Source organism: Calidris pugnax, unplaced genomic scaffold, assembly GCF_001431845.1.
Source record: "Calidris pugnax isolate Ruff unplaced genomic scaffold, ASM143184v1 scaffold123, whole genome shotgun sequence".
In the NCBI taxonomy this organism is placed as follows: Eukaryota; Metazoa; Chordata; class Aves; order Charadriiformes; family Scolopacidae; genus Calidris; species Calidris pugnax.
Window position 1 is genome coordinate 1430778 of NW_015090876.1, and position 25443 is coordinate 1456220.

The following is a 25443-nucleotide window of genomic DNA, read 5'->3' on the forward strand; positions in this document are numbered from 1 at the left end:
TGAAAATGGTAACTGTTCTTAGGGGAATACATATTATACTTGTCCTTAAATCAAAGCTGACCTGGGTGAAGCTCTCTCTAAGTTGTGCCTTTACTATTGCAGTGTATCTGAGAGCTCTGTGAGGTCCCTGGCGTTACTTCTGTCATGCTTATTTGGTTCTGTATCTTCTCCAGGATGTACAGAATAAGCTAAGAGAGTTGGTCCAGGGAGTAGGAGATGAATTCATGACCTGCAGATTAGCTACCCAGGCCAAGGTATGTATAGGAATTTCTTGCAACTTATTATTCTGCTTTAAATGGCTCTCTCCTCCAGGTGGGTCAGTTACGGCGTTTGTTGAGCGATGGAGACCTTAGGCAGAAAAAAGTTGTTTCCAAGTTTGAAGGACTTTCAAACTTGTGATTTTATTGAAAAGATCAAATAAATATTTGACTCTTGAGGCCTTGGTATTTCGAGCTAAATGCTGGTTCATGAATATGATAAAGACTAAACAATGAATCCTGCTCAGAACATGTTTCTGGGTAATTACTTCTACTTGCATAACAAAGAAATGCACATACTGCACAATTTAAAAGCTAATACCTAGATTGATGTGTTCATGCCCTCATTCTGTCTGTCCTCTTCTCCCTCTGGGAGAGTCATTTGGACTGTTATAGAGAAGTTAGTGACACGTTTTCTCTGTGTATCTGTTTATCCCAGTGATTAGTGCTATAAATGTACATTCCCTGTGTTCATTGAGCAATTCTGAAGCAGGTTGTTGTTCAGGTTCCTGCAATGTTAGCAGAAGGTTTTGCAACTGGAGCTTAGAGGTTGCGAAAACCCGTCTGCTGGATTTGCCCTGATTCAGTGTTCTCAGCCAGAATTTCCAGATTTTCCACTTCATGCAACACCTATAAGCAAAGTGACCTTCTCTGATTAACCTCGGCGGAGAGAGGATTGAGAGAAGCTACAAATATATATAATTTGTCAGTCACTGTTATTTCCTTGCATTGCTGGTGTGTTGATATTCCTGTGCATTCAACGATGGCATTTTCTTCCCACAGATATCATATATTTAAGGAAAAATTGATAGTATTAGTTCCCAAAGTGTGCCAGACTGTGTTAAGGCAGGGGGTGATGATTGCTTTTAGTCCAGTGACTCTCGTGTGGAAAAGCTGTGTAAGTGGTCTCAACAGAAGCTACAAACAGGAAAAAGGAAATGGAATGGGTAGTTCTTGTTTCTGAGTAGTTAATGAGCTGGAGAAGGAATTGCAGGACACGGGATTTGATGGATTGCTGTAGATGTGTGACTCTCGCAACCTCCTTAGTCCCAGAGGTGGATGGGCAAAGCTCTGTACATTTTACACTGGCTATACTCACCTGCTACGTGACACTCTTATTTTCATGGTGGTCGACTTTTATCCATCTGTCAGATGAAGAAAGATGGACAGCTTGCACTTGTTACAGCTCGTTTTGGAGGACAGCAGCAAACAGAGGCAGATTGTGTAGGAAACATGAAGATCATTTCAGAAATTCCCGTGTAGGCTAAAATATGAACAAAGCAAAAGCACCATCTGCAACCCCAATGACAGAAGAACCATGTGCTGTGTGATACTGTACAAAGGACCATCACAGAGAGTCCATGCAGCCAGCAAACTCCCAGCTTAACACTGAGGCAAAAGAGTTACCTTTTCATGATACGAGAGCGTTGTGATGGATAAGAGCATTCCTTTAATTCTGTTCTGCACCACTTTCTTTTTCTTCAAACCTATTTTCGTTTAATTTTTCATCTTTCCTGAAAAACGCCGGGATTTTGTGATTTAATGCTTTGCTGCATTAACACCGGATTGAAACTCTTCCTGTTTCAAGAAGACTCCTGGAGCTTTTTTAGCTTGACAAGTAAGGACCCTGGCTGGATGGCCTGTAGATCGCTGTGCAGGTCTCCCAAAGTACTTTCTGATGTCTTGCATGAAAAAGATGGGCACTGATCTTGAACAAACAACTGAAAAAAAACCCCAAAATCAACCTTTATTCTCTCCCTAGCCTCAAAAAGCTTAAAAGTATGGAGGAGGGACTGTTGAGGGTACATCACACTGAATCTATTTGTTCAGAATAGTGAGCAAACCCCCCATAATTATTTGTGAGGTATCACTTTGCAGTGGCAAGAAGCAACGTGTTGTGTGTTTCCCAGGAGTCCCAACCAGAGTGAGATCCCTCTGGGGACCAGAGGAAGAAAAGTCTTTGTACACCCACAAAGTGTGTCAGTGGAGGCTTCGGGCCTCAGACTCGGTTGTTTATCCTGATTACACCCAGGAAAATAAACATACAGAGAGATATGATAGATTTCAATAAGATATCAAGAACCACTTGAAGGAATATTTATTCTGGTTGTCAACCCAAAAGATCTATTCTAGGGAGCTGACAGATTATAGATAATCATTCATTGGTTTTGTTGCAGTGCTTTACAAGACTTACAAGTGCAGAAAAATTACCGGACTAAGTGCTTTCTCTTTCTGAGCAGCTGTAATATGTGGTGTGTTAATTGACATTTAACTTTTCTTCCCGTAGCTGATCGAGAATTCATAGAATCGAGGAGGAGAGCGCTGAAGCGTTTTATAAACCTGGTGGCTCGACATCCCCCTTTCTCAGAAGATGTGCTCTTGAAACTCTTTCTCTCGTTCAGCGGCTCCGTGAGTACCTGTCAGCAATAATCTCAAGTTTGTGTGTCTTCCTGTAACTGCTTTGCTGGGCACAGAGTCCCGAATTGCTCTTGACCTACACATTGTTGCTCCCCCGTGATGAGGAGCATTTTCTCTCAATATGTATTTCCACAGCTGGAAAGTGGAAGGTAATTGCACTCAATGCCAGGAGTGTCAGTATTTTGAAAATGGTAACTGTTCTTAGGGGAATACATATTATACTTGTCCTTAAATCAAAGCTGACCTGGGTGAAGCTCTCTCTAAGTTGTGCCTTTACTATTGCAGTGTATCTGAGAGCTCTGTGAGGTCCCTGGCGTTACTTCTGTCATGCTTATTTGGTTCTGTATCTTCTCCAGGATGTACAGAATAAGCTAAGAGAGTTGGTCCAGGGAGTAGGAGATGAATTCATGACCTGCAGATTAGCTACCCAGGCCAAGGTATGTATAGGAATTTCTTGCAACTTATTATTCTGCTTTAAATGGCTCTCTCCTCCAGGTGGGTCAGTTACGGCGTTTGTTGAGCGATGGAGACCTTAGGCAGAAAAAAGTTGTTTCCAAGTTTGAAGGACTTTCAAACTTGTGATTTTATTGAAAAGATCAAATAAATATTTGACTCTTGAGGCCTTGGTATTTCGAGCTAAATGCTGGTTCATGAATATGATAAAGACTAAACAATGAATCCTGCTCAGAACATGTTTCTGGGTAATTACTTCTACTTGCATAACAAAGAAATGCACATACTGCACAATTTAAAAGCTAATACCTAGATTGATGTGTTCATGCCCTCATTCTGTCTGTCCTCTTCTCCCTCTGGGAGAGTCATTTGGACTGTTATAGAGAAGTTAGTGACACGTTTTCTCTGTGTATCTGTTTATCCCAGTGATTAGTGCTATAAATGTACATTCCCTGTGTTCATTGAGCAATTCTGAAGCAGGTTGTTGTTCAGGTTCCTGCAATGTTAGCAGAAGGTTTTGCAACTGGAGCTTAATTCAGGCTTTTCCCAGCGATGCACGGGTCAGACAGAGCTGAATTTTGAGAACATGCTTGGCTTTGCCAGGCTGGTGGTTACTGGCAGCTTCAGACCAGAACCTGTGAGCTTGAAACCTCACAAACCCTGTTCTAACTGCAGAGTAGAACTGCAGATTTTTCCAGCTGTCAACACCTGGTATTTGAACCTCTTTCTGCCTCTGAAAATTAGGGGTATTTGCATAACATCTGACTTGGACACCTAAATTGTGAAGTTAATCTCTTCAGGGCTGTTATAGCGTGACATGAGAGAGTGAGAACATGGGGGAAACCTGTCTCTCTCTGCTGGCTGTGGGGTGGACTCACAATTAACGTGTGTGTGTGTGAGTCTCTGGTCTCTCCACTAGTAACCTCTCTTGTGCTTCTTCAGGACTTCCTCCCAGCCGACATACAGGCCCAGTTTGCTGCCAGCAGGGAGCTCATCAGAAATATTTATAATAGCTTTTATAAGCTTCGGGACCGTGCGGAGAGGATAGCTTCCCGAGCCATCGATAACGCCTCGGATCTCCTCATCTTTGGGAAGGAGCTCAGGTAGGTTTGGGGGGAAGAGGATTTGCTCATGGGAACCTTTCTGCTCTTTCAGGATTCGTAAGGTTTCCCTGCAAATTGGTAAGAATGAGTATTTCAATGCATGCTGTAGGTCATCATAAATTTTTTCTTACTATAAAAGAAGAAAAGGCATGTTTTCTGCTAAAGTTGCATCGCATAGAGCAAGAGAAAAGAAAACAGAAGTAGTTTGACATTCAGGTGCTGGTTCTATTGTCTCTTCCCCCAGTACATACACAGCTCTGTGTTTGTGACAGCTCAGCACCGCGGGCTGTTTAGACAGAAGTGAAACTCTGAGCTGCTCTCTGCAAGTCTATCTGCTTCGTGGAATTTGTCCCCTAGATTTGAATTCTTCTTATCTCCTCCCAGTGCTTTGGGCTCAGACACTACACCGCTTCCTTCCTGGGCTGCTCTGAATAATAGCACATGGGGGACTCTGAAACAAGCCTTGAAGGGTCTCTCAGTGGAGTTTGCGCTGCTGGCGGATAAGGCTGTGCAGCAGGTGAGTTCTTTACCATTTTCTTTCTTTTTTTTCTTTTTCCTTATTGTAAAATGAAGAGGGTTCGTTGCTGCCTTAAGTTTCATCTCAAACCATGGTCTCTGTGGACGTAGGGACTTGAGTTAAGAGTGAGATTGTGGTCCAAACTCACACCCTCACCCACCAGGCTGCTTGTTCAGGTTTTTATGTACAAAAAGGTGTTTTTCTGGCAACTCCCTAAAGTAGCTGTTGCCCTTTTTTTTTCTTTTTTCTTTTTTTACTAAAAACTAAGCTGGAATCAATGTCAGTTCATTCAAGTCCATTTTGGCTGTTAGAATAGAACCCAAAGAAGTATCCCAAGCCTAAAAGCATATTAAAGCTCCTTCAGGTACATTTTTCACTCATCTGAAATATTGGCACTGGCTTAAAACTTTTATTATTTCAAACGTTGCATAACCGTAGAAAATCCTGTATTGTTTTTTGCTTTATCTGTGAGAGAACAAGCTTTTCACTGTCTTCTCTCCTGCCTGTGCTGCTAAGCTTAATGTGTTTCAATAAATAATAGATTTTGGTGTTTGGAAGTTCATGTATTGCTGCAGTAAAGAGGAGCTGGTGAACAGTGAGCAGAGCGGGGTCTGGAGTGAACTGGAACAAAATCCTAGTGCTGAAAAAGCTTCACTGGTTCATAAGTTCTTATGATGGAATGTGAATGGTGAAGACCTTTCTTTTGAGGTTGCGAAAACCCGTCTGCTGGATTTGCCCTGATTCAGTGTTCTCAGCCAGAATTTCCAGATTTTCCACTTCATGCAACACCTATAAGCAAAGTGACCTTCTCTGATTAACCTCGGCGGAGAGAGGATTGAGAGAAGCTACAAATATATATAATTTGTCAGTCACTGTTATTTCCTTGCATTGCTGGTGTGTTGATATTCCTGTGCATTCAACGATGGCATTTTCTTCCCACAGATATCATATATTTAAGGAAAAATTGATAGTATTAGTTCCCAAAGTGTGCCAGACTGTGTTAAGGCAGGGGGTGATGATTGCTTTTAGTCCAGTGACTCTCGTGTGGAAAAGCTGTGTAAGTGGTCTCAACAGAAGCTACAAACAGGAAAAAGGAAATGGAATGGGTAGTTCTTGTTTCTGAGTAGTTAATGAGCTGGAGAAGGAATTGCAGGACACGGGATTTGATGGATTGCTGTAGATGTGTGACTCTCGCAACCTCCTTAGTCCCAGAGGTGGATGGGCAAAGCTCTGTACATTTTACACTGGCTATACTCACCTGCTACGTGACACTCTTATTTTCATGGTGGTCGACTTTTATCCATCTGTCAGATGAAGAAAGATGGACAGCTTGCACTTGTTACAGCTCGTTTTGGAGGACAGCAGCAAACAGAGGCAGATTGTGTAGGAAACATGAAGATCATTTCAGAAATTCCCGTGTAGGCTAAAATATGAACAAAGCAAAAGCACCATCTGCAACCCCAATGACAGAAGAACCATGTGCTGTGTGATACTGTACAAAGGACCATCACAGAGAGTCCATGCAGCCAGCAAACTCCCAGCTTAACACTGAGGCAAAAGAGTTACCTTTTCATGATACGAGAGCGTTGTGATGGATAAGAGCATTCCTTTAATTCTGTTCTGCACCACTTTCTTTTTCTTCAAACCTATTTTCGTTTAATTTTTCATCTTTCCTGAAAAACGCCGGGATTTTGTGATTTAATGCTTTGCTGCGTTAACACCGGATTGAAACTCTTCCTGTTTCAAGAAGACTCCTGGAGCTTTTTTAGCTTGACAAGTAAGGACCCTGGCTGGATGGCCTGTAGATCGCTGTGCAGGTCTCCCAAAGTACTTTCTGATGTCTTGCATGAAAAAGATGGGCACTGATCTTGAACAAACAACTGAAAAAAAACCCCAAAATCAACCTTTATTCTCTCCCTAGCCTCAAAAAGCTGACCGTGCGGAGAGGATAGCTTCCCGAGCCATCGATAACGCCTCGGATCTCCTCATCTTTGGGAAGGAGCTCAGGTAGGTTTGGGGGGAAGAGGATTTGCTCATGGGAACCTTTCTGCTCTTTCAGGATTCGTAAGGTTTCCCTGCAAATTGGTAAGAATGAGTATTTCAATGCATGCTGTAGGTCATCATAAATTTTTTCTTACTATAAAAGAAGAAAAGGCATGTTTTCTGCTAAAGTTGCATCGCATAGAGCAAGAGAAAAGAAAACAGAAGTAGTTTGACATTCAGGTGCTGGTTCTATTGTCTCTTCCCCCAGTACATACACAGCTCTGTGTTTGTGACAGCTCAGCACCGCGGGCTGTTTAGACAGAAGTGAAACTCTGAGCTGCTCTCTGCAAGTCTATCTGCTTCGTGGAATTTGTCCCCTAGATTTGAATTCTTCTTATCTCCTCCCAGTGCTTTGGGCTCAGACACTACACCGCTTCCTTCCTGGGCTGCTCTGAATAATAGCACATGGGGGACTCTGAAACAAGCCTTGAAGGGTCTCTCAGTGGAGTTTGCGCTGCTGGCGGATAAGGCTGTGCAGCAGGTGAGTTCTTTACCATTTTCTTTCTTTTTTTTCTTTTTCCTTATTGTAAAATGAAGAGGGTTCGTTGCTGCCTTAAGTTTCATCTCAAACCATGGTCTCTGTGGACGTAGGGACTTGAGTTAAGAGTGAGATTGTGGTCCAAACTCACACCCTCACCCACCAGGCTGCTTGTTCAGGCTTGGATGAAAAACCTGGACTGTGTTTAAATGGGAAGAATACACTGGGAAAGGGAAAGGAGGGAAAAGCTTGCTTTCTTTTTTCACTTCAAATGGATATTGGACAAGTTAAGCTGTGCTGCTGTACTGAGCTGTCCAAAAGTCGTGTGTTCTGTCTTATTAATCTGCTGCAGAGAACACAGAAGAATTATTTCTGAATCAAATTTTGACATTCATATACTTTATCATTACATGAGAGTCGTTCAGACAGAAGCATCCTATTCCTGTGTAAGTATGCAGTGTGATAATGACTGTTAGAATAATGTGAGAGCGTGACAGGCTGGGAAGGAAAAGTAATTGTTTTGTCTTCACTTCATCTCGTTGTGTTGAAACACTCAGAGTGCTTTTATAGATCAGTCAGACCAGGTCTCTTTCTCCAGAGTTTATGCTCCAGAGAGCTCTATTGATACCAGAAGAAAAAGACAGTGTTTAGTAACATAAAAAAAAAACAACCAAGCGGTGGGATTTGGCTTGGTGTCTCATCTCTGCCTCCTGATGCATGAGCTATTATGGGGAGCACGCAGGTATTTAGAGCTTTAATGGATTTAGGTGCCTTGTAAGAAGGGAAGATGAAAGATTGGAGGAATCTGCAAGAGCAAGGAATCCCAGGCAGAGAGGGCTGAAAGGGCTGACAGATGGGAGTGAGGAATTAACTCCTCTTGTCACCATCAGTCAGAGGGAAAAGCTGTTCCTGCTCCAGTCAGGTCCCTGTTCTGAGAACTGAAGACTCAACACCCCGGTGCCATCTGAAAGGTTTTTGCTGCTGTTGTGCAAGCCTTGATGTGCCCTGGAGAATCCATGGAGGGCCTACGTGGTGTTAAGGACGTGAAGAACTGTGATGTGGGTTCTTGCCAGGCTTACGTAAAATGGACTTTTTCCTTGTTTTCTAGGGTAAACAGGAAGAGAATGATGTGGTGGAGAAGCTGAACCTTTTCCTGGATTTACTCCAGTCCTATAAAGTGAGCTCTACTGTTCTTCTGCCAATAAGAAAGTTGTTTAGAGCGAACTTGTGCTCTTTGGAGGGTGTAACGCCAACTGGATGGAAAACTGTCTGGGAGGCCAGTGGAGAGGAGAACTGGGCATGTGGCAGAGGGAGGGGGGTGGCTGGTGGCCGTAGCCAGCGCTGTGGCCTGACTGAGCAGCTCATCCCCTGATGAGAATTTGCCAAACAGCAAACCCTGCAAGGGATTTAAAAAGACAACTGCTTGAATTATATGGATCAGCTAACTTTTTGTAGATTTGGCTACAAAATCTACTTTTTGTAGATTTGGAGTCAAAGCAGGGAATTAGGTGGCTACTGGTCGTGGGGACGAGAGTTCAGTTACGAGTAAAAGAATTTCTGTTAATACTAACCTTTCAATCAAAGGCACTTTTTTTTTAGAAGCACTTAATGAAACTGTAAGTGGTGGCCTCTCCTGACATTCCCAGGCCTGGGCTGACGTAGAAGGACACTACTGAGCTCTTACCACAGTTAATTGCCAGCACTTAATATTGAGAAGGGCACAAAAGATAAGAGGCCTGATCAGATCTAAACTGCTGGCAGAAGCCATGTTCCTCTTAAGCTCACTGGTCTGGCTCCAAGCAGTTTTCTTGAATTCTTAGCTGCCAACATTTTTCTTTTTTTTTGAGAAAAAAAACCCCAAAATCAACCTTTATTCTCTCCCTAGCCTCAAAAAGCTTAAAAGTATGGAGGAGGGACTGTTGAGGGTACATCACACTGAATCTATTTGTTCAGAATAGTGAGCAAACCCCCCATAATTATTTGTGAGGTATGACTTTGCAGTGTCAAGAAGCAACTTGTTGTGTGTTTCCCAGGAGTCCCAACCAGAGTGAGATCCCTCTGGGGACCAGAGGAAGAAAAGTCTTTGTACACCCACAAAGTGTGTCAGTGGAGGCTTCGGGCCTCAGACTCGGTTGTTTATCCTGATTACACCCAGGAAAATAAACATACAGAGAGATATGATAGATTTCAATAAGATATAAATAATTATTTGTGAGGTATCACTTTGCAGTGGCAAGAAGCAACGTGTTGTGTGTTTCCCAGGAGTCCCAACCAGAGTGAGATCCCTCTGGGGACCAGAGGAAGAAAAGTCTTTGTACACCCACAAAGTGTGTCAGTGGAGGCTTCGGGCCTCAGACTCGGTTGTTTATCCTGATTACACCCAGGAAAATAAACATACAGAGAGATATGATAGATTTCAATAAGATATAAAGAACCACTTGAAGGAATATTTATTCTGCTGGTCAACCCAAAAGATCTGTTTTAGGGAGCTGACAGATTATAGATAATCGTTCACTGGTTTTGTTGCAGTGCTTTACAAGACTCACAAGTACAGAGAAATTACCGGACTAAGTGCTTTCTCTTTTCTCTTTCTGAGCAGCTGTAATATGCGGTGTGTTAATTGACATTTAACTTTTCTTCCCGTAGCTGATCGAGAATTCATAGAATCGAGGAGGAGAGCGCTGAAGCGTTTTATAAACCTGGTGGCTCGACATCCCCCTTTCTCAGAAGATGTGCTCTTGAAACTCTTTCTCTCGTTCAGCGGCTCCGTGAGTACCTGTCAGCAATAATCTCAAGTTTGTGTGTCTTCCTGTAACTGCTTTGCTGGGCACAGAGTCCCGAATTGCTCTTGACCTACACATTGTTGCTCCCCCGTGATGAGGAGCATTTTCTCTCAATATGTATTTCCACAGCTGGAAAGTGGAAGGTAATTGCACTCAATGCCAGGAGTGTCAGTATTTTGAAAATGGTAACTGTTCTTAGGGGAATACATATTATACTTGTCCTTAAATCAAAGCTGACCTGGGTGAAGCTCTCTCTAAGTTGTGCCTTTACTATTGCAGTGTATCTGAGAGCTCTGTGAGGTCCCTGGCGTTACTTCTGTCATGCTTATTTGGTTCTGTATCTTCTCCAGGATGTACAGAATAAGCTAAGAGAGTTGGTCCAGGGAGTAGGAGATGAATTCATGACCTGCAGATTAGCTACCCAGGCCAAGGTATGTATAGGAATTTCTTGCAACTTATTATTCTGCTTTAAATGGCTCTCTCCTCCAGGTGGGTCAGTTACGGCGTTTGTTGAGCGATGGAGAACTTAGGCAGAAGAGAGTTGTTTCCAAGTTTGAAGGACTTTCAAACTTGTGATTTTATTGAAAAGATCAAATAAATATTTGACTCTTGAGGCCTTGGTATTTTGAGCTAAACGCTGGTTCATGAATATGATAAAGATTAAACAATGAATCCTGCTCAGAACATGTTTCTGGGTAATTACTTCTACTTGCATAACAAAGAAATGCACATACTGCACAATTTAAAAGCTAATACCTAGATTGATGTGTTCATGCCCTCATTCTGTCTGTCCTCTTCTCCCTCTGGGAGAGTCATTTGGACTGTTATAGAGAAGTTAGTGACACGTTTTCTCTGTGTATCTGTTTATCCCAGTGATTAGTGCTATAAATGTACATTCCCTGTGTTCATTGAGCAATTCTGAAGCAGGTGGTTGTTCAGGTTCCTGCAATGTTAGCAGAAGGTTTTGCAACTGGAGCTTAATTCAGGCTTTTCCCAGCGATGCACGGGTCAGACAGAGCTGAATTTTGAGAACATGCTTGACTTTGCCAGGCTGGTGGTTACTCGCAGCTTCAGACCAGAACCTGTGAGCTTGAAACCTCACAAACCCTGTTCTAACTGCAGAGTAGAACTGCAGATTTTTCCGCTGTCAACACCTGGTATTTGAACCTCTTTCTGCCTCTGAAAATTAGGGGTATTTGCATAACATCTGACTTGGACACCTAAATTGTGAAGTTAATCTCTTCAGGGCTGTTATAGCGTGACATGAGAGAGTGAGAACATGGGGGAAACCTGTCTCTCTCTGCTGGCTGTGGGGTGGACTCACAATTAACGTGTGTGTGTGTGAGTCTCTGGTCTCTCCACTAGTAACCTCTCTTGTGCTTCTTCAGGACTTCCTCCCAGCCGACATACAGGCCCAGTTTGCTGCCAGCAGGGAGCTCATCAGAAATATTTATAATAGCTTTTATAAGCTTCGGGACCGTGCGGAGAGGATAGCTTCCCGAGCCATCGATAACGCCTCGGATCTCCTCATCTTTGGGAAGGAGCTCAGGTAGGTTTGGGGGGAAGAGGATTTGCTCATGGGAACCTTTCTGCTCTTTCAGGATTCGTAAGGTTTCCCTGCAAATTGGTAAGAATGAGTATTTCAATGCATGCTGTAGGTCATCATAAATTTTTTCTTACTATAAAAGAAGAAAAGGCATGTTTTCTGCTAAAGTTGCATCGCATAGAGCAAGAGAAAAGAAAACAGAAGTAGTTTGACATTCAGGTGCTGGTTCTATTGTCTCTTCCCCCAGTACATACACAGCTCTGTGTTTGTGACAGCTCAGCACCGCGGGCTGTTTAGACAGAAGTGAAACTCTGAGCTGCTCTCTGCAAGTCTATCTGCTTCGTGGAATTTGTCCCCTAGATTTGAATTCTTCTTATCTCCTCCCAGTGCTTTGGGCTCAGACACTACACCGCTTCCTTCCTGGGCTGCTCTGAATAATAGCACATGGGGGACTCTGAAACAAGCCTTGAAGGGTCTCTCAGTGGAGTTTGCGCTGCTGGCGGATAAGGCTGTGCAGCAGGTGAGTTCTTTACCATTTTCTTTCTTTTTTTTCTTTTTCCTTATTGTAAAATGAAGAGGGTTCGTTGCTGCCTTAAGTTTCATCTCAAACCATGGTCTCTGTGGACGTAGGGACTTGAGTTAAGAGTGAGATTGTGGTCCAAACTCACACCCTCACCCACCAGGCTGCTTGTTCAGGCTTGGATGAAAAACCTGGACTGTGTTTAAATGGGAAGAATACACTGGGAAAGGGAAAGGAGGGAAAAGCTTGCTTTCTTTTTTCACTTCAAATGGATATTGGACAAGTTAAGCTGTGCTGCTGTACTGAGCTGTCCAAAAGTCGTGTGTTCTGTCTTATTAATCTGCTGCAGAGAACACAGAAGAATTATTTCTGAATCAAATTTTGACATTCATATACTTTATCATTACATGAGAGTCGTTCAGACAGAAGCATCCTATTCCTGTGTAAGTATGCAGTGTGATAATGACTGTTAGAATAATGTGAGAGCGTGACAGGCTGGGAAGGAAAAGTAATTGTTTTGTCTTCACTTCATCTCGTTGTGTTGAAACACTCAGAGTGCTTTTATAGATCAGTCAGACCAGGTCTCTTTCTCCAGAGTTTATGCTCCAGAGAGCTCTATTGATACCAGAAGAAAAAGACAGTGTTTAGTAACATAAAAAAAAAACAACCAAGCGGTGGGATTTGGCTTGGTGTCTCATCTCTGCCTCCTGATGCATGAGCTATTATGGGGAGCACGCAGGTATTTAGAGCTTTAATGGATTTAGGTGCCTTGTAAGAAGGGAAGATGAAAGATTGGAGGAATCTGCAAGAGCAAGGAATCCCAGGCAGAGAGGGCTGAAAGGGCTGACAGATGGGAGTGAGGAATTAACTCCTCTTGTCACCATCAGTCAGAGGGAAAAGCTGTTCCTGCTCCAGTCAGGTCCCTGTTCTGAGAACTGAAGACTCAACAGCCTGGTGCCATCTGAAAGGTTTTTGCTGCTGTTGTGCAAGCCTTGATGTGCCCTGGAGAATCCATGGAGGGCCTACGTGGTGTTAAGGACGTGAAGAACTGTGATGTGGGTTCTTGCCAGGCTTACGTAAAATGGACTTTTTCCTTGTTTTCTAGGGTAAACAGGAAGAGAATGATGTGGTGGAGAAGCTGAACCTTTTCCTGGATTTACTCCAGTCCTATAAAGTGAGCTCTACTGTTCTTCTGCCAATAAGAAAGTTGTTTAGAGCGAACTTGTGCTCTTTGGAGGGTGTAACGCCAACTGGATGGAAAACTGTCTGGGAGGCCAGTGGAGAGGAGAACTGGGCATGTGGCAGAGGGAGGGGGGTGGCTGGTGGCCGTAGCCAGCGCTGTGGCCTGACTGAGCAGCTCATCCCCTGATGAGAATTTGCCAAACAGCAAACCCTGCAAGGGATTTAAAAAGACAACTGCTTGAATTATATGGATCAGCTAACTTTTTGTAGATTTGGCTACAAAATCTACTTTTTGTAGATTTGGAGTCAAAGCAGGGAATTAGGTGGCTACTGGTCGTGGGGACGAGAGTTCAGTTACGAGTAAAAGAATTTCTGTTAATACTAACCTTTCGATCAAAGGCACTTTTTTTAGAAGCACTTAATGAAACTGTAAGTGGTGGCCTCTCCTGACATTCCCAGGCCTGGGCTGACGTAGAAGGACACTACTGAGCTCTTACCACAGTTAATTGCCAGCACTTAATATTGAGAAGGGCACAAAAGATAAGAGGCCTGATCAGATCTAAACTGCTGGCAGAAGCCATGTTCCTCTTAAGCTCACTGGTCTGGCTCCAAGCAGTTTTCTTGAATTCTTAGCTGCCAACATTTTTCTTTTTTTTTGACCCTCTTGAAAATAAATAAAGAAAACCCAGCAGCATAGAAATTCCATAAAGCGTGACGGTGTGTTTGTGTTCCCCATGTCCTTGGCTGAGGTGCTTGCTGCCTCTCGGCTTCCACCAAGTACCTGTTTTTTCCTTTTTCCATGAAGGACCTGTGTGAAAGACACGAGAAGGGGGTATTGCACAAGCACCAGCGAGCCTTGCACAAGTACAGCATGATGAAGAAGCAGATGATGAGCGCCACCGTGCAGAACAAGGAACCGGAGTCGGTGGAGCAGTTGGAGTCCCGAATTGTGGAGGTAGGACGGGTGCCTGGGCCAGCAAAGGGGGGTTCTGGGCTCCCAGAAAGGTGCCCCTGCAGAGCTCACTTGGATTTGCACAAACACAACTGCAGGGGCCTACAGGAAAGCTGGGGAGGGAGGGACTCTTGATCAGGGAGGAGGAGGAAGGGTTTGACACTGAAAGGGGTTTAGACTCAGAGGGGAGATTTAGATTAGATATTTGGAAGAACTTCTTTACTGTGAGAAAGAACCACTTGAAGGAATATTTATTCTGCTGGTCAACCCAAAAGATCTGTTTTAGGGAGCTGACAGATTATAGATAATCGTTCACTGGTTTTGTTGCAGTGCTTTACAAGACTCACAAGTACAGAGAAATTACCGGACTAAGTGCTTTCTCTTTTCTCTTTCTGAGCAGCTGTAATATGCGGTGTGTTAATTGACATTTAACTTTTCTTCCGAGGCCAAAAGGGTAAGCTGTACTTTGGGGAATTTGAGCTACCTGCTCTGCTGCAGGGAAAACACCGTTTGTTTTCCCCAACACTTCTTACTGGCTCTTTGGCAGCACGTCGTTGGCAGGAGCTGTGGAAAGTCTGTCATATCAAATGGGTCCAGGAACTGCCTTTTTAAGTTTTTGCTATGTGTTTGAATTGCTGGGCTGGTGAGGAATGCTGTTTTCTCCTGCTGCAAGTGAACCTCCTTGGCATATCCTCTTCCTGGCAGTGTATTTCACTGAGCTCCTCTTTTTTTTCAGCAAGAAAACGCAATCCTCACCATGGAGCTGCGGAACTACTTCTCTCTCTACTGCCTGCATCAGGAGACACAGCTGATCCACATCTACCTGCCTCTCACCTCTCACATCCTGGGGGCCTTTGTCAACTCCCAGATCCAGGGTCACAAAGAGGTGAGTTCTGCTGGATTATATTCTTCTTCCCAAAATATGAATGAGAACTTGAATGTATTTGTTTTCACCCCTGGGCCTTCCTCCTTTAACCATCTGTCCAGCTGGGTGCTCTCAGAACTTCCTAAGAAGTCACCAAAGGTCTTTCCAGCTTGAGGTGAGACCAAGGCCAGCCTCTAACCTCTCTAAAAAGACTGTATCTTCTTGCAGCAAGTTGTTGTGGTTTCCTTTTATTTTTTTTCCCCCCCTCCCTCTCCTGTCTGCAGATGGCCCTACCCTATGGGTAGTTGAAGAAGACCCAGCCATTAACTAACTTTTCTGTAATGAATGATGAATCTGGTTTTTGTTGTGGTACACAGAAATTACGTGACAGAGAACAACTTCTTTGTTTTTGCTCTAAATTAAAAAGCTGCCCTTTCTTAACCCCTAAATCTGACCTTTTAGCATTCTCTGTGCAGGGTTGGTCTTATGTTTGTGGCATTAGAAGTCTCTCCTCCTTCAGCTCCCTCCCTCCCTGCAGTGAAGGAATGTGACTGAGGTGTGGGAAATCTCTCATCCCAGTGAAATGCTGAGAGCTGCCTTGCAGCCCCAGCCTAAAAGGGACAATCTGGGTCTGCTGGACTTCCCCAAAATACTTCAACAAAATGTGTGTTGTGCTTTTGAGTACTCTGAAACCGCCGCTGAAGTGCAGCGTGGTGAGATGACTACCTGCCGGGTTGTCATGGCTCTTTTCTCTCCTTTCCTTCTCACAGATGAGCAAAGTTTGGAATGAGTTGAAGCCGAAGCTGAGCTGCCTCTTTGTGGGATCTACCAATATGCCAACTCCACCATTGTCGCCTCCAGAGGGAAACTTCTTCTCCAATTAATGAATGCTCTGAGCATCTGGCGTGGAGCAAGAAGTGCAATCAACCAAGGGGTGGGACCTCTACCTCCAGATGTTAGAATGAACCCTCCAAACAGCTATTATTTTTTTTTTTTTAATTTTTTTTTTTTAATACTGCTGCTTTGAGCTGCTCTCTTGATTTAGACAGACTGGATGTGGGGCAGAACATACGGATATAAAGACAAATCTCTTAATTTGGACATGACATGCTCCGGGGCAGAGCTGCTGCTGGTTGTGCTGCAGTCCCTCTCTGCAGGGTCAGGATGGGACCTGGTGCTGTTGCTGAGGCCTCTGCATCTCCTGCTGAGGGTTCATCTGATGGGTCTGGACACCCCTCTGAGCGCTGGGGTGAATGGGGGTGTCCGAAACACTTGTCCTAGAGATGGATTGAATTCTAAGCGTGGAGGGGAACATGCATTAGGGGTGTGAGGAAAGCTGGAAGCCATCCCCCACCCCATTGATAGGTGTCTGGGTTTGGTTTCTTACTGCTAGACCCTAGAGCAGCCAACATGAACAGAGGGGCTGGATTCCCTGACCCGGCTGGGGGTCAGTGCTGCTCCTCACACTGATTTTTTTTTCCTCACGAGGCAGATGATTGTGGGGGTGTTTCAGGCTGTGGGGCAGCCTGAGGGACTGGTGTATTTCGGTTTGGGCCAAAGATGACTGGGTTCAGGAAGTCGGAAGAGGTTCCTCATTTATATGAGGAAATTAATTGAATAAAACACTCCTTAATCCTAAACCACTCGCACTATAGGAGCAGCTGGGAGGTTGCTGGCTTATTTTCTTCTGGAGGTTCTGACACCCCCCTGCGAGTAGCTGTCGAGGACTGTTGGGGCCCCAAGGCTGGTGTTTGCTTTGCTCTAGTGTCAGATGAAGTATCCTGTTCCACCAGCAGGCTGGGACACAATCCTGCTAAAATTCCTTAGCAAAAAAAAAAAAAAAAATATCAGCATTTATCAGGATGTTCCTGTCATTCTTTTTTCTGGCTGTGGGTAGCATTGGATTGTGTTTGTGAAGAAGACAATTAAGTGACAGTTCGTTATCTCTCTAAAAATAGCAGGGCCCTTGGTAATGGGGCTTTCAGGCTGGTTTGTGATGCTGATAAAGGGACTAAACATTCTCGCTTTGTATCTTTGTGCCTTTTCCTCCTGAGGCCAAGGGTAAGGGAGGAGAACTTACCTGTCCTGTTGCCTTGGGGGAAATAGTGGGATCTTCCCAAGAAACTGAGAAATGAGGAAAACTGCAAATGTGTGCAGCAATGTGGGATAAATGAGGAAAACTGCAAATGTGTGCAGCAAAACTCCACGTGCACAGGACTCCCCTGAACCCAGCTCCTCTGTGGCCAAACCAGCTGCCAAAGGAGACTTTTGAGACTTGGCTTCTTTGTGTTTTCTCCGAGGGGGTAAAAAGGAAGCCCATTACCAGGGACACTCCTCTCAAACTGGAACCGCTACAGTATTTTCCCATTGGGGAACTTCCCCATTAGCAGGAAATGTATTTAAAACCTCTCATCACAAAAGCTTTTTTTTTTTTTTAACTTAGAAAACTTAATGCAACATGAAGCTCTTCCTAGTCCAGGTGGAAATTATGGGTTAGTTTCTTCAGCTAGGAGCAAGGTATGAAGTTCCTTGCCCAGTTTCACAGGACTGGCATAACCATTACTCGCTCAAGGGGGTAAATTTCTTGGGTGCTGGGCCTCAGGGGAAGGACTTTTCTTAACAGCCTTGTTCAGAATGCGTTATTAAGAGCATTTTTTTTATAGCAATTCAAGTCTTAACTCTCTTCTGAGTCTTTCCTCCTGCATATTGGCCTTGGCCAGGGAGGCAGATGAACTGCAAATGGCTGGGAGGGATTTGGTTCTCTCTCCTGGTGATTTCCAGAGCGATGCAGCAGAGACTCTGCTCACAAACCAGAGCAAACTGGCCGGGGAGGGTTTCTGCTCTACAGTAACGAAGAAGATAATTATCTCAAGAATGGCACAGAAGGTTTTTCTCCTTGGCCTTGTCTTGATTAGGAAGATAAGTTTGTGGTTAAAGTGCGGAAATGATGTGTTTTTAGATGCTCGTCACTCCTTGCACCTTCAGAAGGTGCTGGTGATGGGCTGGCGTGTGCTTAGTCTTAGGAGCCATCCTCCTCATGTGGGGAACAGTCAAATTGAGAAAATATGCATATTGGCCTTGGCCAGGGAGGCAGATGAACTGCAAATGGCTGGGAGGGATTTGGTTCTCTCTCCTGGTGATTTCCAGAGCGATGCAGCAGAGACTCTGCTCACAAACCAGAGCAAACTGGCCGGGGAGGGTTTCTGCTCTACAGTAACGAAGAAGATAATTATCTCAAGAATGGCACAGAAGGTTTTTCTCCTTGGCCTTGTCTTGATTAGGAAGATAAGTTTGTGGTTAAAGTGCGGAAATGATGTGTTTTTAGATGCTCGTCACTCCTTGCACCTTCAGAAGGTGCTGGTGATGGGCTGGCGTGTGCTTAGTCTTAGGAGCCATCCTCCTCATGTGGGGAACAGTCAAATTGAGAAAATACCACATGTTTTGGGGCAAGAGCTGGTATCTGTGTGGTGGATCTTCTGCCTGACTGGGCAGGCTGGGGTAGAGGACTGGGCCGTGTTCTGTAGAAGGACGTGCAAAGTACGAGCCTGACTGGAGCTTTGCACTTCTCATGGTTAGGAAAAAAAGAGTTACAATTTTAGACTTTATTTGAAAGCAAACAAAAAAACCCCCTAAACATCAACCCCACCTTTGGACTTTAGACTAACTCCTCTTTCCTGTTCTCCTTCAAAGCAAGAATTCTCCAAGTCCAAATGCTGAGACTGTGATAAACACAGAGAAACTGGAATTGCTTTGAGAAAACACCCATCCCTCTGTTGTCCCATCCTTCTCTCTTTGAGGAGGGCAGCTTTGGGGTGGGGTTTTCTTGGTTTTTTTTAAACTCTGCTCACATTACTTTGAGAGCAGAGGCCTTGTACTCTCAGAGCTGATACAGCTGATGGCACTTTCAGAGTTTGTTTCATACTGGACTGTCAAACCTCTGTCTCATCCCTAAGCACACACACACACACTATTTCAACGAGGCCTAATGAAGTGGGTTCTGTTGCCAGTAGCTGGGCAGATTGCAATTAACACTAAGCAAACCAGAAGACTAATTGAGGAGCAGGTGCTGCCTGTCCCAGAAGGGATGCTCCTGTAGGATGTAGCGCCAAAGAGCGAACGTGCCTTCTGGAATGGGAGCTTTCGGGGTAGCACTCGAGCTCCTGGGGACTTTGAAGTGTTCAAAGCAGTGATGGGAGGAGAGGCCTCTTGTCTCTCTGTCAGTGTTGTGCTCAAAATCTGTCACAAGGTACCAGAGTAATAAACAGCTGAGAACCTGAAAAACGTTCTCTCCAAAGGGCTATGTGTTTTTGTCACTCCTGAGGTCTCTGCTTCAACCTGGGAAGTGGCACTTACAGGCTTTTTGACCAGTATCCTGTGTTGAAAGGCTTCCCAAACTCCAGTTACACCACAACCCCAATCTCTGCTCCTTTCCCCCTCCTTCCCATCTGCCTTGCAAGTTGCTCCTCCCGAGTTGTGACGTTTTCAGCAGTGCCTTGCTGCCTTCCCCTGCTTTTACTTTTCTGCTTTGATCGTGCCAGGATGTAATTCGTGGAATTTGTAACAGGCTCATTCCCAATCTCCAATTCGTGCTGTTTCCTAAAAGACAGAGATCACCCTCTGGGGACAGAACTTATTTAAAAGCTGTTGGTCTCCCCAACTGCAGCAGGAGCAGTAATGTCACTGCTCTTTGACATGAGTCAGCGCTGGTGAGAGGATTGAGCTAAGGGCAGAGGAGGGGACAGCAGATAGAAGCACAGGCCTGAGCTGTGCTTGTTCTTTTCCTTCCTAAACTGGAGGAACAGAGTGATTTGCTCTCTCCCACTGTGTAAATTATGTGTAAATTCCCAGTTTCCACAAGGAAATGAATGGAGGGAACATCAGAGGTACCAGCTGCTGGTTGCTCCCTTTCCTACCACCCAGTGAGGTCTCACATCCCCTTACAAGCTCCCTCTCCCCCTGTGCTATATATATTTTCTCTCCTCTCCTTGCCTGGAGCCATTCCCTGCAGGAGATGAGCCCCATCCCTTCCTGCCCTGTCACAGCAGAGCCATCACACCCCCTGTCAGTCAGTCCTTGTGCAGCACAACAGGAAAAGCCAGAGCCAAAGGTGTTAACTCCTCTGCTGTGGGTCTGAGCTGTGGTTGTACTGGGTGGATGGAGGAGGGTGTTTTGGAGTGGGATAAATTATTCAGAACTGCCTGAGGGAGACAAGGAGAAACAATCTTGTTGAGAGGGGGTGAGTTTTGCCTGCCTGGAGTATTCCTGTATCTTTGCTTTGCTCAAATAGCCTTATTGTATGAAGCACTTTATCCAAATGCAGGAATTAAAGAACTATTACTACAGCTGGTAGACTGGAAATGTTTACAGATCCTATATTACATTCCAAGATTCTATCTGTAAGTGTTATATGTGTTTGTAAAAGTGTTTAAAAAGAAAAACCAAAACAACCCAAAACTTGTGTCAGAAGTTACATATGTGCTGTGTTATTTCTGGAAGAGTTTGATTAAGCTTTTGCTGCCCGGATGCTGAGCTGCTCACCTGTCAGTGCCTTTCACCTGTGAAAGGAAGCCAACCCCTAAAAGGCCCTTAAACAGCCCAGGAGGTAGCCAGCTGTTTACAACAGAGCAACACACGCTTTTAAAAATATTTTTTAATCTTTTAAAAACATTTCCAGCCACAAGGGGAAAAGCCTAAAGCATTAGCCACCTGTGAAGAAAAGGGTTAACACTATGTTTTTAATAGTTGTGATCACATAACCGCTAAAGTATACCACAGCCAGGGACTTCACAGCATGGAAATCTTGTTACTTTTCTTTTTGCTGTAAGAAACCCCCTTATTTTCCTGACTTCCCAGGGCCTTCTCTTTGCTGGAGAGCTGAGAAAGGAGACCCTTAGGACTCATACTCGTGGTGTTCTCGCCCAGCGTGGGCAGCAGCACATACATCTAATGCTTCTGTTTTCTTAAACTTCCTCCACTTCTTTCAGGCTGTGCTCCAGGATAGTGTCTTGTCCCTGGAACTTAAAATAGCCACGAAACAACTTTTTCTGCAGCACCAGGGGAAACCAGTAGATATCGTCTGCCCACATGTGATTGAAGGGCACCTCGTCCAGCCGAAACCACTGGGGCCGCATTTCTGGGGGGAGAAAACAAAAGAACTTTGGGTGAGACTTTCTCTTGTTTTCCTGCTGCCCAGGCTTTTTGAGTATTTGTCAACAAGCAGCTTCCCTCCCCAGCCCAGCTGCCTCCTCCTCAGGGGGGTTCTGCATTTCTGAAGAGCAGGGCTGGCTCAGAAGAGGATGCTCATCCTTCCTTCCCCCCCTCCCCTGGCTGCCTACCCTCGCTTTCTGTTGGCTCTCCGTGAAATTCATCCGCCCGGAAAACGTGAACATCCATCAGTTCAGAGTTGCCTACAAATTCAAAGGTGATCCTGCCCATCTTCTGCAAGGTGTCCACGGTCAGCCCGCTCTCCTCCAGGAGCTCCCTGCACAAGAAATAAGACCTCTGGAAAGCTGCCTGGAAGAAAGAGACCTGGGGGTTCTAGTTGACAAGCGGCTGAACATGAGCCGGCCGTGTGCCCAGGGGGGCAAGAAAGCCAATGGCATCCTGGCTTGTATCAAAAATAGTGTGACCAGCAGCAGTAGGGAGGTGATTGTGCCCCTGTGCTCAGCACTGGGGAGGCCACACCTCGAGTGTTGTGTCCAGTTTTGGGCACCTCAATACAAGAGAGATCTCGAGGTGCTGGAGCGAGGGCAGAGGAGGGCAACGGAGCTGGTGAGGGGGCTGGAAAACAAATCGTCTGAGGAGCGGCTGAGGGAGTTGGGACTGTTTACTGTGAGGAAGAGGAGGCTGAGGGGAGACCTCATCACTCTCTACAACTACTTGAAAGGACACTGTAGAGAGGTTGGTGCTGGTCTCTTCTCACAGGTAATTAGTGACAGAACGAGAGGGAATGGCTTCAAGCTCCAACAGGGGAGGTTTAGATTGAACATTAGGAAGGAATTTTTCACCGAAAGAGTGGTCGGGCATTGGAACAGGCTGCCCAGGGAGGGGGTGGAGTCCCCATCCCTGGCTGTGTTTAAGGGCCGTTTAGATGCAGTGCTGAGGGACATGGTGTAGGGGAGGACTTTGTAGAGTAGGGGAGATGGTTGGACTCGATGATCCCAAGGGTCTCTTCCAACCTCAATGATTCTATGATTCTATGAAAATAAGTGGTGGGAGAAGGAAAAAGCAGTCGTTAGCTTTACTTGCACGTTGAAAACCCTTCCAGTGAGCCCGAGGTGCAACCTGCACCTGGAAAGCGGGGCAGGGCAGAGTTCGGGCTGGCACCAAACCATTGGTCTATTTCCAGTGAAGCCAGCTCAGACCAGCTCGTGTCTTATTTCAGGCTCCTAAAGGCTGGTAGGAAAATAGGCTGTTGGAAGGGGAAGATTCATGAAAATTGATCGTTTTGTATAATTTATGCTCCTTGCAACAGGGTGATGAGGTTAGTTAGGAGTGGACTAACACTCATAGGCCGGATGTGGCTTAAGAACTCAGAGATACTCATTTGGACAGGCAGAAACAAGGCTTTGCCAACTTCAAGCTAAAGCTTTTAGAACTGTGGGGGAGCAGGTAATAAATGGGAGAGCGTCTGTACTTGCCACAGAATCAGCTGTTTCTGAGGCTCACTGAAGCTTTTTGAAGTAACACCACATGCTACACAGGATGATTTGCACGCGGAGGGTTAGGAACACCGTCTCCCATTCAAACGCTGCAGAAAAAACCCACAAAGCAATTGTGTAAACTTGCCATTTCTGCTCCTTGGGGAGCACGTTTAGCATAACGAGAGGGGAGAAGGCAAGACTCTGAAGAGCACTTTTGAGGGACTTGCCAGACAGCTCTTCTCCGCGCATCACCGCGCGTGGCTACTTGAAGCACCTTCAATTACTCGCTGTGTTTACGCTACACATTTAAGGCTTTTTTTAATTTTCACTTGCCTCTAACAGAATCAGTGTAGCTTGAAGTTAGTCATGCGCATTTAGGGCTTTTTTTAATTTTCACTTGCCTCTAAACAGAATCAGTGTAGCTTGAAGTTAGTCATGGCTTTTCTAATGTACAAAAATAAGGAATACTTGGAAACGGCATATCTTCAGCTAAGGTTAATAATTAATGCAGTTGCGTATTTGGCAGTAACTAACAATTTTAAAATGTAATGGAAATGATCTTTAAGGCTCCAGCTTCACTTGGCATCAATTTCATGAATCCCATCCTTCAAAAGTATATTCCAACTTAATGTCTTTGCTAATTTTAGATTTCTCTTCCTGACAAACAACATCTAAAATGGCTTTGTTGCTGGAAAACTGCCTCTAAAAGCCTTGTTTTATGGGTTGTGATAATTGCACAACAAAGCACAACACTGCTCTGGTTCTCTAAGCAATTTATCTGGTACCTCTTTGGCCCTGGATACAGTAAGTGGAAATATTACAGGTAGCAAACTAGAACTAAGGAACTAGTTAAATGCTGCCCTTAGAAGCTGTGCTGCTGAAGAGCTGCAGGTGCCCAGGCAGTCCTGGGAACATGAGAAATCTTACTGATACAGGGAACTTCTGTTGGTGTTTCAGCTTAATGTTTAACTGCCTGTGCTGTGAGGACACTTCACACCTTCTGCCCCTGCACAGATAAACACACCCCTTGGAAATCCAACACTACATTAAATCATTAATTTACACCGCAGTCGGTGGCAATGTGAGCCCAGCCAAGTGGAAGCCGGATTTAAGTAACAAAACTGATCTCCCTCCAGAGATGATAAATTCTACGAAAAGCATCAGGTTCGTTAAGCCCGTGCACCCCTTGGGTGCACATCTGCAGCGAGGACCCTCCTGTCCCCTGATGAGCTCACCACAGAACGCGGGTGAAAAGCATTAGGTTCGTTAACCCTGCACACCCTTTGGGTGCACATCTGCAGCGAGGACCCTCCTGGATCAGCTCACCACAGAACGCGGGCGGTTGCAGGGGCCCAGCTGAGGGGGTGGTTCAGGGCAGAAGCTGAAGGTAGCTGTTGTGCACACCAACCAACACCCATCTTCCTGCAGGTGCGAGGGTAACTTTGGGCACGTATCAGAAAGGGAGGAGGCGGTGAAGTGTGGCTTTTTGTCAGCAACATTCGCATAAAGAACCAGGTACCTAATTTTTAGAGGAGTTTAGCAATTCAGCTGCGATCCGCTATTTCGTTTTGATGACCGGACAGAAGAAAGAACTTCAAGGAATCACTACTAAAAACTTCAAAAATGGTACTGTACCTCTGTACAGATAGAATTCAATTCTCTAACTCAGCACTAGGGCAGTCAAATAATAAATTTCTAAGGTGCCTTTCGTAAGAGACCTCTGAGAATTCTGTCCCTACATTTTCGTGCAGTACTATTTAAAAAGCGACTGGAAGGTAGCACCTGCTCAATAGCTTCAAATTTAAACAAGCAGCAGCACACTGGCATAAACTGTCATTCTGCCATAGAGCCAAAATTAAAATCTGTGCCTTTCTGAACAGCACAAGGGCCTCTGCCTGTCACTAGCAGACTGGGTCTCGGTGTTGATCAGAGGTGGGAGGGAGGACACTCGATAACTTCCAGTTACTCGTAGACAGGAGGACAGTGACAGATCTGCAGACGACAGGCAACGGGGAGCAATCCCATTTCTTTGTGCATGAGGATGACCCTTCATCACCCGTGGAGCAGATTTTCTCTGTTCAGAGACAGCTCACGACTGTGCTGGTTAGTAACACCTTGGTTACGAGGGCGTTATTGATCAGTCAAACGATGGTGCCTCCACCTGCAACCCACCGCGAATGGTCTAACACCTCCACGGCCCACCCTGTGCCCCGATACCCACCTCTCCTGGCCAGGCCTCACCTGCGGGCAGCCTCCTCGATGCTCTCCCCCGGCTGCACCTTCCCCCCGAAGCCGTTCCACAGCCCGGCTCCAAACCCGCGCTTCTTCATGCCCAGGAGGACGCGGGTTGGCTGCACCACCAGGACCAGGGTGAAGAGCCTGGACGTGGACATGGCTCCTGGGCAGGGGGCGAGGAGGACACGCTGGCCAAGGGCTGCCCCTTCAGCCTGGGGGGGTGTCAGACAGCCCCGCACCCGCAAACACCCAGCACCCCCTCCCCAAATGCCTGCTCCCCCCATCCCTGTCCCAAACCCTTGGTCCCCCATTGCCCCTCCTGATGCCCACTTCTCTAACATGTTCCACTGAACCTTGCTCCCCCACAACTCCCTCCCCCAATCCCTAACAGATCCTGCAGAACACTGTTCCCAAATACTGACCCCCCCAGAACTCCTCCCCCAAATAT

General features: G+C 45.4%; 2 protein-coding genes across 2 annotated transcripts in view; one reads left to right on the forward strand and one right to left on the reverse strand.

Annotated features, from left to right (window-relative positions):
- The window catches only part of SNX8 (sorting nexin 8), a 31365-nt gene extending 14403 nt beyond the window's left edge, over positions 1-16962 (forward strand). Inside the window, exons 6-12 of the mRNA XM_014946179.1 lie at positions 174-254; positions 4071-4231; positions 4616-4748; positions 8378-8446; positions 14106-14255; positions 14989-15138; positions 15888-16962. Of these exons, the coding sequence (XP_014801665.1) occupies positions 174-254; positions 4071-4231; positions 4616-4748; positions 8378-8446; positions 14106-14255; positions 14989-15138; positions 15888-16001 (858 nt within the window). The 3' untranslated portion in view covers positions 16002-16962. The remainder of the gene's footprint in view (positions 1-173; positions 255-4070; positions 4232-4615; positions 4749-8377; positions 8447-14105; positions 14256-14988; positions 15139-15887) is intronic.
- Positions 16963-20752: 3790 nt separating this feature from the next.
- NUDT1 (nudix hydrolase 1) lies at positions 20753-25242 on the reverse strand. Its single transcript, XM_014946213.1, has 3 exons — positions 25002-25242; positions 21453-21598; positions 20753-21250 (listed from the first exon to the last, which is right to left on the reverse strand). Exons 1-3 carry the CDS (start codon positions 25151-25153, stop codon positions 21078-21080), a joined length of 471 nt encoding a protein of 156 aa, XP_014801699.1. The 5' UTR covers positions 25154-25242; the 3' UTR covers positions 20753-21077.
- Positions 25243-25443: the final 201 nt, after the last annotated feature.

What these genes read in the sequence shown, in the direction of transcription:
- NUDT1 (XM_014946213.1), bottom strand. Translation starts at nt 25,153, where the DNA reads ATGTCCACGTCCAGGCTCTTCACCCTGGTCCTGGTGGTGCAGCCAACC. An exon ending in ATCGAGGAGGCTGCCCGCAG is followed by an intron (nt 21,599 to 25,001) that starts GTGAGGCCTGGC and finishes TTTCTTGTGCAG; the next exon opens with GGAGCTCCTGGAGGAGAGCG. An exon ending in AGAGCCAACAGAAAGCGAGG is followed by an intron (nt 21,251 to 21,452) that starts GTAGGCAGCCAG and finishes TTCTCCCCCCAG; the next exon opens with AAATGCGGCCCCAGTGGTTT.